Below are 12,336 nucleotides of genomic sequence, written 5' to 3'. Positions count from 1 at the left end.
GGAATAGAGAATATTCTCTATTCTTTGTTGGAAAGGAAAAGGACTTTAGAGGACTGATCGCCCACTTGGAAAAGAGGCTTTAATGCCTAAAGTTGCAGTGTTGTGTGAGTTGCTGGGATTTTTCTAAAAGTCCTCTATTTGGCAGTTCGAAGAGGGCAGCTTTGTGATGTTTCGAGTTGTGAGGTAGGTGCTCCTCAATGTGTGGTGATTTTGTAGTGGTTTGTGTTGTGGTGACACCTTGTGATAAGTATGCAACCTTTCCCAAGTGTTTCTAAAGTAAAGGGCTAATGATTCTTGGTGTTTTTCCTAAAGAAAAAAGTGTGTTACAGTAGTTGCATACCAGCCTTTTGACAGTTTGCCTAGGTGACAAATCAGTGATCTTCTCTCACTCATGGCTTCATCAAAAGGTAGCACTAAACCTATAGTAGTTGTGCAATCATATTTCATGACTTCTCAATTAACTATGGTGAAATTCAATGGTACTAATTATATCCCATGGGCCAAGTCGATTGAGGTATCTTTCATTGCAAGAGGCAAGTTGAAGTACATCAAGGAGGGTCCATTGAAAAGTGAATCAAAAGGGTACAATGAATAGGTACAAGAGAATGCCCAAATTATGACATCACTTTGAAAATAGTATGGAGAATCACATTAGTGTAAACCTTATCTTTCTAGACATGGCCAAGGAGATTTAGGACCATGCCAAGCAATTGTACTCTAGACAAGACAATGTCACAAGAATTTACCAATTGTACCAAGACTATTTTGAAGACTCAACAAGAACAACGAGAACATCTAGATGTAGCAAGATTTTTATTTGGGTTGAGTTTTGAATTTGAACCAGTGCGGGCCCAAATCTTAGGGAACAGTGATCTCCCATCCTTGTCTGAGGTTTTCTCTCGCATAAGGAGAGCCTCAAATCCACATAGTGATCATCCCCCACCTTTAGAGAGATCAGCTGTGGTGGTTTCCAGAGGATGTTTTCCTGTTAGACATATGCGTGGTAGAGGTGGAGGAAATGTGAGGGGTTTTGGCCATGGGTCCAGAGGTGCACAAAGAGGTGGTAGAGAGTTTGGTGGTGCAAGTGGTGGTGGTGGTCGTAGTGGTAGTGGCCGTGGTTCAGCCCGTGAGTGCTCACATTGTGGACGAGAAGGTCACATAGTCAACTTTTGTTATGATCTTCATGGCCCTCCATCTTCCCAGGCTAACAAAGCAATGGTTGAAGGTGATTTTGGGAGTCTTAGTGTGACTGAAGATGCTCCTACTTCCAATGTTGGTAAGGATAAACACACAATCTCTATCTCACTTGAGGAGTATAAAAAGCTTCGCCAGTCTGCCTCTTCTAGTTCTGCCACTACTACACTTGTGATGTCAGGTATTGCTTGTCTTGCTTCTAGTTCTTCACCTTCACCTTGGGCAATTGATTCTGGAGCTTCAGACCACATGACTGGCTCCTTAGATATGTTTGTATCCTTGTCACCACCTTCTACCTCTCAAACCATTACCTTAACTAATGGTTCTTCTTCTGCTATTATTGGTACCAAAAATGTGTCTCTTGGTTCTGACCTTAGTTTACGCTTGGTTTTTTATGTTCCCAAGTTTCCCTTTAGTCTCTTGTCTGTAAGTAAGCTTACTCAAACCCGCCATTGTTCAGTAACATTTTATCCTTCATATTGTGTCTTTCAGGATCTCAAGATAGGGAAGACGATTGGTGGCAGTCGTGAAGTTGGAGGGTTGTACTACTTGGATGATCATGGTCCTCAGAAGGCTCTTCATTCCTCTCTTACACCACATCAGTGGCATTGTCGTCTTGGTCATTCTTCTCTGTGTGTTCTAAAAAAGCAAGTCCCAACCTTGGAGTTTGTAACTCAGCTAGATTGTGAGTCATGTCAGTTGAGTAAACATCATAGAGTGTCTTTTGTTCCTAAGGATGATAAGAGAGTCTTGAGTCCTTTTGCTTTAGTCCACTTAGATGTTTGGGGTCCTAGTCGTGTGTCATCTTATAATGGATTTAGATATTTTTAACATTTATTGATGACTATTCAAGAATGACATGGATTTACTTAATGAAGGATCATTCAGAATTGTTCTCTATTTTTCTATCTTTTCATGCTGAGATGAGGAATCAATTTGGTGTATGCATTAAAGGGTTTCATTCAGATAATGCCAATGAATACTTTCATAATAATTTTTGGTCTTATTTTGACTCTCATGGTATTATACATCAGTCCTCATGTTCACACACTCCTCAACAAAATGGTGTGGTTGAGAGAAAAAATTGCCATGTGATTGTAATTTCCTTCCACCTCGCCTTTCTCTCTTCCTTCTCGTGTGTTTGGTTGTGTGTGTTTTATTCACAAATTGGGTCCAAGCCATGATAAACTTGACTCCAGAGCTATTAGATGTGTTTTTCTTGGTTACTCTCGTACTCAAAAAGGTTACAAATGTTATGATCCTATTTTACGGAAAGCATTTGTTGCTACGGATTTTACCTTCTTTGAGAGTTTACCCTATTTCTCTGGACGTGAACCTTCTCTTGCCTACTATGGAGGAGCCTATTCAACCATCTATTCACAGTGTACTCTAGACGTGATAAACAACCAGAATTGTTGCCAGTAGGTGATCCAACTCCAGCTTCTGACATGCCACCAAAATCTTGCCGTTGATAGATCCACCATCCTCAGATCTTGATCTTCCTTTTTTCCCTTCGTAAAGGTAAGCATACTTGCATAGATCACCTCTTTCTCGGTATGTCCTTGGCTCACTTGTCTCCTTCACATCAACATTTCATTTCCCTTCTATCCTCTATTTCTCTATTGTGTTCTTTACAGGAAGCCCTCTCATCTCCTAACTGGAAGAAGGCGATAAGAATTTCATCTCCTTCACATCAACATTTCATTTCCCTTCTATCCTCTATTTCTCTATTGTGTTCTCTACAGGAAGCCCTCTCATCTCCTAACTGGAAGAAGGCGATAAGAATTTCATGCTCTTCAGTCCAATAATACTTGGAATCTCACTTCATTACTACCTGGGAAGCAGGCCGTTGGTTGTCGATGGGTATATACAGTTAAACACCGTCAAGATGGCAGTATTGAGCGGTTCAAAGCTCGACTTGTTATAAAGGGGTATATTCAGACCTATGGTGTGGACTATTCAGAAACCTTCTCTCCTGTGGCTTAAAATAGGTTCTGTACGAGTGCTCATTTCTTTAGCTGTCCACTTTGGTTGGCCCCTATTTCAACTTGATGTAAAAAATGCATTACTCCATGGTGATCTTCAAGAGGAGGTATATATGGAGCAACCTCCTAGGTGTGTTGCTCAGGGGGAGTCAAGAAAGGTGTGTCAATTGAAGAAGGCTATCTATGGGCTGAAGCAATTACCATGGACATGGTTCAGTCGTTTTAGTAGTGTGGTGCAAGATTTTGGCTTGAAGCAATGCAGTGTTGATCACTTTGTGCTTTGTAGAGACTCATCATCTGGGAAGATCATTCTAGCAGTGTTTGTTGATGATATTTTTCTTATTGGCAATGATACACATGGAATTGATAAGTTGAAACAATTCCTACAGCAATACTTTCAAACTAAAGACCTAGGAACCTTGAAGTACTTTCTTGAAATTAAGATAGCTCAATTGAAGTGGGGAATCTATTTGTCCCAAAGAAAGTATGTTTTAGATATGTTGGATGAAACTGAGTTGTTATGATCCAAGCCAGTTGAAACTCCCAATGTAAAGATGACTGATAGTCAGGGGGAGCCATTAGAAGAGCCTACAAGGTATTAGAGACTAGTAGGCAAGTTGATCTATCTTACCATCACTAGGCCTGACATCTCCTTTAGTGTTGGAGTCCTCAGTCAATTCATGTAGAATCCAACAGCTACTCATTGGGATGGTGTTATGAGGGTGCTGAAGTATCTAAAGGGTGCTCCTGGTTGAGGGCTTTTGTATAAGAAAGGGGGAGATATGTCTCTGGTAGGGTACTCAGATGCAGATTGGGCAGAGTCTGCAATGGGCAGGAAGTCTACTATAGGTTATTGTACTTTTTTGTATGGAAATCTCGTTACTTGGAAGAGCAAGAAGCAGAACGTAGTTGTTAGGAGTAGCATTGAAGCTGAATCAATGTTTTAAAACGCGAAGGCGTGATGCAAGGCGTTCCACTACCTAGAGGCGTGAGGCGTAGTTCAGAACGCAAGAAGCGTAAGCCTCCCAAACACAAGGAGGCGTTAGCCTCCTTAAGAAGAGGGGGGTTAGGAGGATGAAGAGGAAGGGGGGATCTTATTTTTTCTTTATTTTTAATAAAAATGTTTTATATTAAGAAGAATAAAGATGCATAACATTAGTTGAAGGGGGGGGGCTCTTTCCCTTCCCTTTCTTTTCTTTTCCTTTCTTTTCCTTTCTTTTCCTTTCCTTTCCTTTTTTTTCTGTCTTTTTATATAAGATGTGCATGAGGCATATGCCTCTAGCATGCCTCATGAAAAAGGCACATGAGGCGTACGCCTCTTGCACCTGAGGAGTACATCTCAGAGGTGTCAGCGCCTCTAGCATAAGCCTCATGGCATTTTGAGAGCGCCTCCATCTCCAGGCGTATGCCTCCCACGCCTTTTAAAACATTGAGGTGAATATAGGGCAATGGCCCATACCTGTGAGCTAGTCTGGTTGAAGCATCTTCTTCGAGAGATGAATATCACAATTTGTCAACCCATTAAATTGTTTTGTGACAACCAAGCTGCAACACATATTGCCTCTAATCCAGTGTTTCATGAAAGGACTAAACACATTGAAGTTGATTGCCATTTCGTGAGAGAGAGAGAGAGTGACAAGTGGAGAGATTGTTACTCCCTATGTTAAATTTGAAGACTAAGTAGCTGATATTTTTACTAAAAGTGTGGGTCGCTCAAGGATGGACTATATTTGTAACAAGCTGGAACTTTATGATATATATGCTCCATCTTGAGGGGGAGTGTTAGAATTGTTAGAAGTAGTTAACAAGGGCAGTGTCTTTTTCATGTTATTCTTTCTCTCTTATATCTGTTGTAACTTTCCTAAGGGTATTGTAGTCATTTCAGCCTTAGTAGAATGCTAATACAACCTGGGTCGACAGTAAGGAGAAGTGAATAGATTTCTCCTTTCTAGTCTTCCCTCTTTTCTTCTCCTTTTCTTCTCTTTCCCTTCCCTTTCTCTTCCTATCTTCTCTTTCTTTCTTCTATTCTTTTCTTCACTTTTTTTTTATTGAAGTTGGAACAAGTTTCATCAATTAAAACAATGTCATCAGCAAATAACATGCACCATTGGACCTCTTGCTAGATTACCCCATTTTTATTTTGATGGGTGTATAGGGGGGCTGATACTGGCATCAGCCTGAAGATTCATTTTTATGGGTGTACTCCTTTATCATTTCTCTTAAGCTACTTATTTTATCAATACAAAATGGAAAAAGAGAATAAAAGAAGAATTGGATGACTATAAGAACCTCTTTTGATCCACAAATGCTGATGTTCCAAGCTTTTATTTTTACTGCACTTCGGATTTTCATGGATTTAGATGGCACTAGTTTTAGACTATCTCCAAAGCAGCCTTAATAATTGTGATGCCCATAGTTGTCAAGGCGACGCCTAGACAACAAGGCGCCCTTTGAGGCTCGCCTCGTCTAATCGCCAAGCAGTTTTGTACTATGTATTATAAAATACTTTTTTATTCTTTATTTTTTGACATTATAATTATAAAATAGGCATTATTAAACTAAAATATCCATTTTGTATGTTTATATACTAATTTGTTTTTATTATTTTTTATTTGTTAGGATTTAATCAATACAAACATTGCTAAATGCTGTATTGAACCCTCAAAGACTTTAAAACCTGAACCAATAAGTAAGGAAGAACTTAAAATTTTGTCTAATCAACACATTTTCTATACTTTAACATGAACTCTATACTTTTCGTATGAAAATTATGAATAGTTATTAAGGAAATATGGTTATGGTACCTAGGAAACTGCCCTAGGATCTATGTTCTTTATATAAAAAAATCCATTGCCTAGGCGACTAGGCGACAAGGCACCCCCCTAATGCCCAGCCTCGCCTTGGCGCCTTGAAAACTATGGTGATGCCAATTTAAAAAATGCATATCCTTTCTTTTTTAAAAACAAAAAAGGTTTCAGGAACATCACATATTTCATTTTCTCAAATTTCCTGTATTCAAATGGGCCCTAAAATGATATCAAGAACATGAATATTTTAATTTGTGTGTCAGACATATGCCAGACAGATTCTAATGCAGACTAACCACAAAACTCAAGGTATCCCTTAATGTGTTGCAAGGATTTAAGTTTTTGTTGTATTTCTATCATTTCTGGACACATTTTTTATTATCAACTATAAGGATGTTTGAGGGTGTAGAGAGTTGAGCTTATGATGGGTTTTTTTCTCAATTCCAACACAACAGGATATGCTCCAAGTTTAGCAAAACAAGGAATTGAAATTCTTTATCTGATCAAAGAAAAAAATGAAAAAAGAAACAGAACATTCCCCAAGAATTTGAGAATATGTGTTCTCTGTAATCTCGGGCAAGTAAGCTTTTCCACAGTTAGGCCAACAGATGATGATGAAACATTAAAAACTAATATGAAGCTGCAACTGGTTGCAAAAGATAATAATAAAAAAAAAAAAGAATTTCATTTTGGCTTCTATTAGAGTTAGAAAAAGGCATACCAAGGTGTTGATGAAGCTTTGGATCAACCATTTTAATTATTGTTGCAAGTGCGTTCAGCTGTGATTGAACACCTATTGAACTTGCTGTAGCCTTGAAGTTTTCACGCTTTTCAGACAACAATTAACATGTGAGTCATGGTGAGTACAAGAGGCAGTGTCAAAATATAAGCCAACCAGATGGCACAGTGAGAACTCAACTAAAGAAGCTCCAACTAATTATGTATTAGTATCATTTCACCATAAAAGTTCAAAGTCAAAATAATAAATTTGAAACGATGGCATGCCACTAGAGAAATTTGTAAAAAATATCATTTAAAACCATAGAAAGGAGTTTTTATAACTTATAAGACCATATAGAATAAGGTTTATATGCCCAGCCAAGAAGTGAAGCGACAGAATAGAGAACCGGTGTATTTAACTCTGGAAGACAATACTTTGAAATCTGGACTGGACTGGAAGAATGAATTATGGAAAGTCAGCCTGTAGCCAGAACAGTTTGAGTACGTATTATTGCAATTTCTCTTAAAACCTGGTGAAAATCCTTCTTTATTAACTTTTATTATGGTTTTGTCTTCCTAAATGCATTTCATTTTTTTATTTCATGATCATGATGGCCTGGCAACTTAAACTGAACCAATAAAAAATACAGTTTTTCCTATTATGTTGACAAGATGTTGACTAATGTTGACAGGATGTCAACTAATGTACATTAAAAATATAATATATTAGTATATTAAATTAATATAGATTATTCCATTAATATTTCAAATAAAATATTTATAAAAAAGAATTAACAAAATATAAAAACAAAAGAATAAATTAATTACTTTATAATATAAAACATAAAATATTTTTCAAGTAATAAAATATTAACTAGTTAGTATTTTTTAAAATATTTATTAAAATCAGAAAATGTTTATTAAATTTTATAATAAACCATATTCTACATTTAATATAAAAAATAGAATAAACTTAATAAATTTTATACTAAATCATAATTTATTATAAATTTAGTATTAAAAATCATAATAAATTCATTAAGTTTTGTAAGAAATCAGAATTTATCATAATCTTAATACTACAAAAAGGAGGATCAGTTTATTAAATTAATAATAAAACATAATGTATTATAACTTTAATATTTAAAAAATCAGAATAAATGTATTTCTATTTACTAGTGTGAAATAAATATATTAGAATTTATAATAAATCAGAACTAAAAATAAGAAAAGAAAATATCAGATAACCTTGTAAAAACATCAAAATGCATAATAAATCAGTAAATCGTCATTTACTAATTTGTTATTGATCTTAGTTTCTTAGCTTTATATAATGGTTGGGAATAAGATAATAGTCTAGAAATATGCATTAATGCTTCTTTTATCATTTTACAAAATATCTTTGCATATTTCCACATATTTCATAATATTTCCACAATGTCTCTAATTTTTACAATATTTCTCCTCGACATTTCCGACATATGTCCTATATTTTGGTAAGCGACATTTCCATCGACATCGACATTTTAAACCTTGATCGCACTCCATAAAAAAGCCATCTGAGTGAGCCTTGCACAGGGAAGCAATTGAGTAAAACACTGCTGGCCTCCACAAATGAAAAGGGAGACCTAGCAATCGAACCATTAATCTGTCTTCCATGCTGAACTTTTGGAAATTAGAGGTGGGAGACCACCTAGAAACACTTACTGTACCTGAAGCCAGCTTAACACAAATAGCATCAACCCAGCCTCCAACACTACTAGCTCCAATAGGGCTTTACAGTCCTCAAAGGGAGTTAGAATAATGGTGCTGTTCCACTTCAATTCTTTTAATAACTCCTCACCAACCTTCTTCTAGTCCCTCAGTGGTACTAAGGTAGCCAGTATTAGCTTTTTTTTTAATGAATGCCAGTATTAGCTTCTTTTCCCATTCCTTCTTGGAGGCAAGACAAACTATTCTAACATTATTTGTAGCTTGACCCACAGTCACCACTCCAATAGTCTTCTTTTATCATTTTACAAAATATCTTTGCATATTTCCACATATTTCATAATATTTCCACAATGTCTCTAATTTTTACAATATTTCTCCTCGACATTTCCGACATATGTCCTATATTTTGGTAAGCGACATTTCCATCGACATCGACATTTTAAACCTTGATCGCACTCCATAAAAAAGCCATCTGAGTGAGCCTTGCACAGGGAAGCAATTGAGTAAAACACTGCTGGCCTCCACAAATGAAAAGGGAGACCTAGCAATCGAACCATTAATCTGTCTTCCATGCTGAACTTTTGGAAATTAGAGGTGGGAGACCACCTAGAAACACTTACTGTACCTGAAGCCAGCTTAACACAAATAGCATCAACCCAGCCTCCAACACTACTAGCTCCAATAGGGCTTTACAGTCCTCAAAGGGAGTTAGAATAATGGTGCTGTTCCACTTCAATTCTTTTAATAACTCCTCACCAACCTTCTTCTAGTCCCTCAGTGGTACTAAGGTAGCCAGTATTAGCTTTTTTTTTAATGAATGCCAGTATTAGCTTCTTTTCCCATTCCTTCTTGGAGGCAAGACAAACTATTCTAACATTATTTGTAGCTTGACCCACAGTCACCACTCCAATAGTCTTCTTTTATCATTTTACAAAATATCTTTGCATATTTCCACATATTTCATAATATTTCCACAATGTCTCTAATTTTTACAATATTTCTCCTCGACATTTCCGACATATGTCCTATATTTTGGTAAGCGACATTTCCATCGACATCGACATTTTAAACCTTGATCGCACTCCATAAAAAAGCCATCTGAGTGAGCCTTGCACAGGGAAGCAATTGAGTAAAACACTGCTGGCCTCCACAAATGAAAAGGGAGACCTAGCAATCGAACCATTAATCTGTCTTCCATGCTGAACTTTTGGAAATTAGAGGTGGGAGACCACCTAGAAACACTTACTGTACCTGAAGCCAGCTTAACACAAATAGCATCAACCCAGCCTCCAACACTACTAGCTCCAATAGGGCTTTACAGTCCTCAAAGGGAGTTAGAATAATGGTGCTGTTCCACTTCAATTCTTTTAATAACTCCTCACCAACCTTCTTCTAGTCCCTCAGTGGTACTAAGGTAGCCAGTATTAGCTTTTTTTTTAATGAATGCCAGTATTAGCTTCTTTTCCCATTCCTTCTTGGAGGCAAGACAAACTATTCTAACATTATTTGTAGCTTGACCCACAGTCACCACTCCAATAGTCTTCTTGAGAGGCCACTGCTCCATCTTTGTCAAGCCTGTATTTTTTCTCTTGTTTTTCCGTACAAATCTCTTGGTACCTTGCAATCCATCCACCAAGCAAGCATATTCATTCAAAATGCTTGACACTCATTCCCATCCAGTCGCCAGCTTTCCTATAGGGAAACACACCATTTGCTTTTTCCTACCTCCAAAAAATTCCACCGGTGCCAGAAATCTACCCTTAGTGTTCTCTCTGCCACATTCCTCCTATCACCTTCCTCTGTAGACCCCATGCGTTCCAGCTTCCAATTCTTTTGTATAGGTTCCTCAACAAAGGCCTTGAACCAGCTGGTAACCTTTTCCCCTATCAAAATCACCATAGCCTCTTCATCTCCCTAATCTTCAGTGCTGGTTTTCCTTTCACCCTAAAGCTCTCGAACTGGATCTGTTTGCTTCAATCTTCACTAGTCTTCTCCCAGCAGCAGTCTGCACAAACTTACCTCCAACATCCTCACTGGTCTTTTCCATGGCTCCTTCCTTCCTTCATGCCAAAAGCTCAAAAATATCTCCCAACATCAATGCCCAATTAGTTTAGCTTTTCCTGAATCTTGAATGCCTTCCTCTCTACTTCTACTGGTCAGTTTCTATGTTTTCTTCACTTCCTTAATGATACCCAATTAATCAGATTTTCCTGAATCTTGAATGCAATCCTCTCTACTTCTCTTGGTGAGTTTCTTCATTTTCTTCACTTCTTTAATGGGCCCGATCCCAAATAATCGCATCTTCAATCTGGCAAAAATCTTCCACACTTGGACAAATAAAAACTCCAAACTTTCAGGACCACCTTCCTTGGCTGCAAGTTCTGGTACTGGCAGCTCTGCCTCGAAACTTTGAATTTGGCTGCCAATGAAATTCCTATGGGCGCCTCCAATGAACTCCTGCCCTCCTTCCCCTGTTATGTGCTCCATCAACCTCTCTTCCTTCTTCCTTCTCTCGAACTCTTCAAAGGCCCTTCTGGCAAAAGCCTCACCACCCCAAAAATACAAACCCAAAGCCTTGCCAATCTCCATCTCTCTCAACCAACATCCTAAAACCCCCTTTACCATCTTTCTCCCCCTCTGAAGTGTAAACTTGAATCATCTTCTTTCCCCAACTCCTTGCACTCTCCCTTTCCTCCACAGCTCCATTCCTCTCCAATTCCCCTCCTGAAGGATGTCCCTCAGACCTGATTTGGTTATCACGGCAAACCCCAGAAAAATTCTTATTGGTTGTGGATCTCGCATTAACCCTCTTCTCTTAAATACTCTCTTGCATTTATTACTGGGACCAGCCCCAACAAATCCCTCTTTTAAATGCAAAAAAACCTTTGTAACACACACAAGATGGGATTTATTCACTCCTCTAGGCCTCTTCACTACCGTTACCGACTGTTCGGCTGAACCTGCAACAGCTGTCTCCAACCTCCTACCCAAATCAACTCCAATCTTTCCAATGAAAACTTCTACTAAATGGCCACAAGCTCCAAGGTTGCAGTTGCATCATAGCTTCAGGCTTCATACAAGTTATTTTCAATTAATTTAATTCATGATATACAATATCAGTGTCAATTTCAGTTCGTTTTTTAATAATATGTAATATTTTGTTCAACTTTAGTTTAGTTCACTAATGCTATTCAATATCCAATTCCAATCTGAATTCAATACAAATCTGATATAAATTTGATTTGAATCCGAATGTTAATGAATCAAATTTGGATATAGGTATATCTAATTCGATCCAATCAATCTGCTGCCTATTAATACAAACTAATATGCACTTATGCAATTTTGTGGATAAAAAATGAAAAAAGAAACTTGCAAATTTGTGAACTCACAATAAATGTAAAAACATTTTCTCCTGTATGAAATATGGATGCTTCAGAAAGTGAACTAAATGAAGCACCCATATTCACTGAAACAGAATCAATTCATGAACAAGGATTAAATAACCAGAATATGCATCAACAAGATGAATTCTTTTTTCCATCGATAATGTGAAACTGCTTGAGGAAAAACGTCCTACCATTCTTCGCATTACATGTTCAAAGCACCAAAAGGCATCTGCTTCATTTTCAAGAAGAACAACTGTAGGAGAGCACAGATCATTCATTCCTGTGTACGAAAGGAAATTTTCAAGTCCATAAGGAAATGTTGGTCAAATGCCATTTCAGTCCAACAATCAAATGACTGGAATATCAACACCTTACTCACCCTGACAGTAGCCAATTTCATTATCTATCCATGCATACACAGCAAGAACATTCCAGAGTTTTGCAAGATTAGCTTCACTCTCATAGAATACAAGTGATCGATCTGTGCGGACGACATCCAAACCTATATTCTCCAAAATTTATTAAACA

The 12,336-nt window shown here is 37.5% G+C and overlaps 1 protein-coding gene across 21 annotated transcripts in view; it reads right to left on the bottom strand.

The window, feature by feature from the left end:
- LOC104600909 (rab GTPase-activating protein 22-like) overlaps positions 1-12,336 on the bottom strand; it is a 38,525-nt gene that overhangs the window by 7,205 nt on the left and 18,984 nt on the right. For all 21 annotated transcript variants that reach the window (XR_016083948.1, XR_016083952.1, XR_016083950.1 and 18 more), the window contains exons 5-7: positions 12,188-12,310; positions 12,000-12,088; positions 6,708-6,813 (exon numbers count right to left, since the gene is read on the bottom strand). Coding sequence is in view for 8 of the 21 variants with exons in the window: in XM_088900814.1 (XP_088756940.1) it covers positions 6,708-6,813; positions 12,000-12,088; positions 12,188-12,310 (318 nt within the window). In the remaining 13 variants the exon portion in view is untranslated. The remainder of the gene's footprint in view (positions 1-6,707; positions 6,814-11,999; positions 12,089-12,187; positions 12,311-12,336) is intronic.

This window comes from Nelumbo nucifera, chromosome 3 (genome assembly GCF_055504915.1).
Source record: "Nelumbo nucifera cultivar China Antique chromosome 3, China Antique-T2T, whole genome shotgun sequence".
NCBI classification, from domain to species: Eukaryota; Viridiplantae; Streptophyta; class Magnoliopsida; order Proteales; family Nelumbonaceae; genus Nelumbo; species Nelumbo nucifera.
This window is presented reverse-complemented; position numbering and strand designations above follow the sequence as displayed.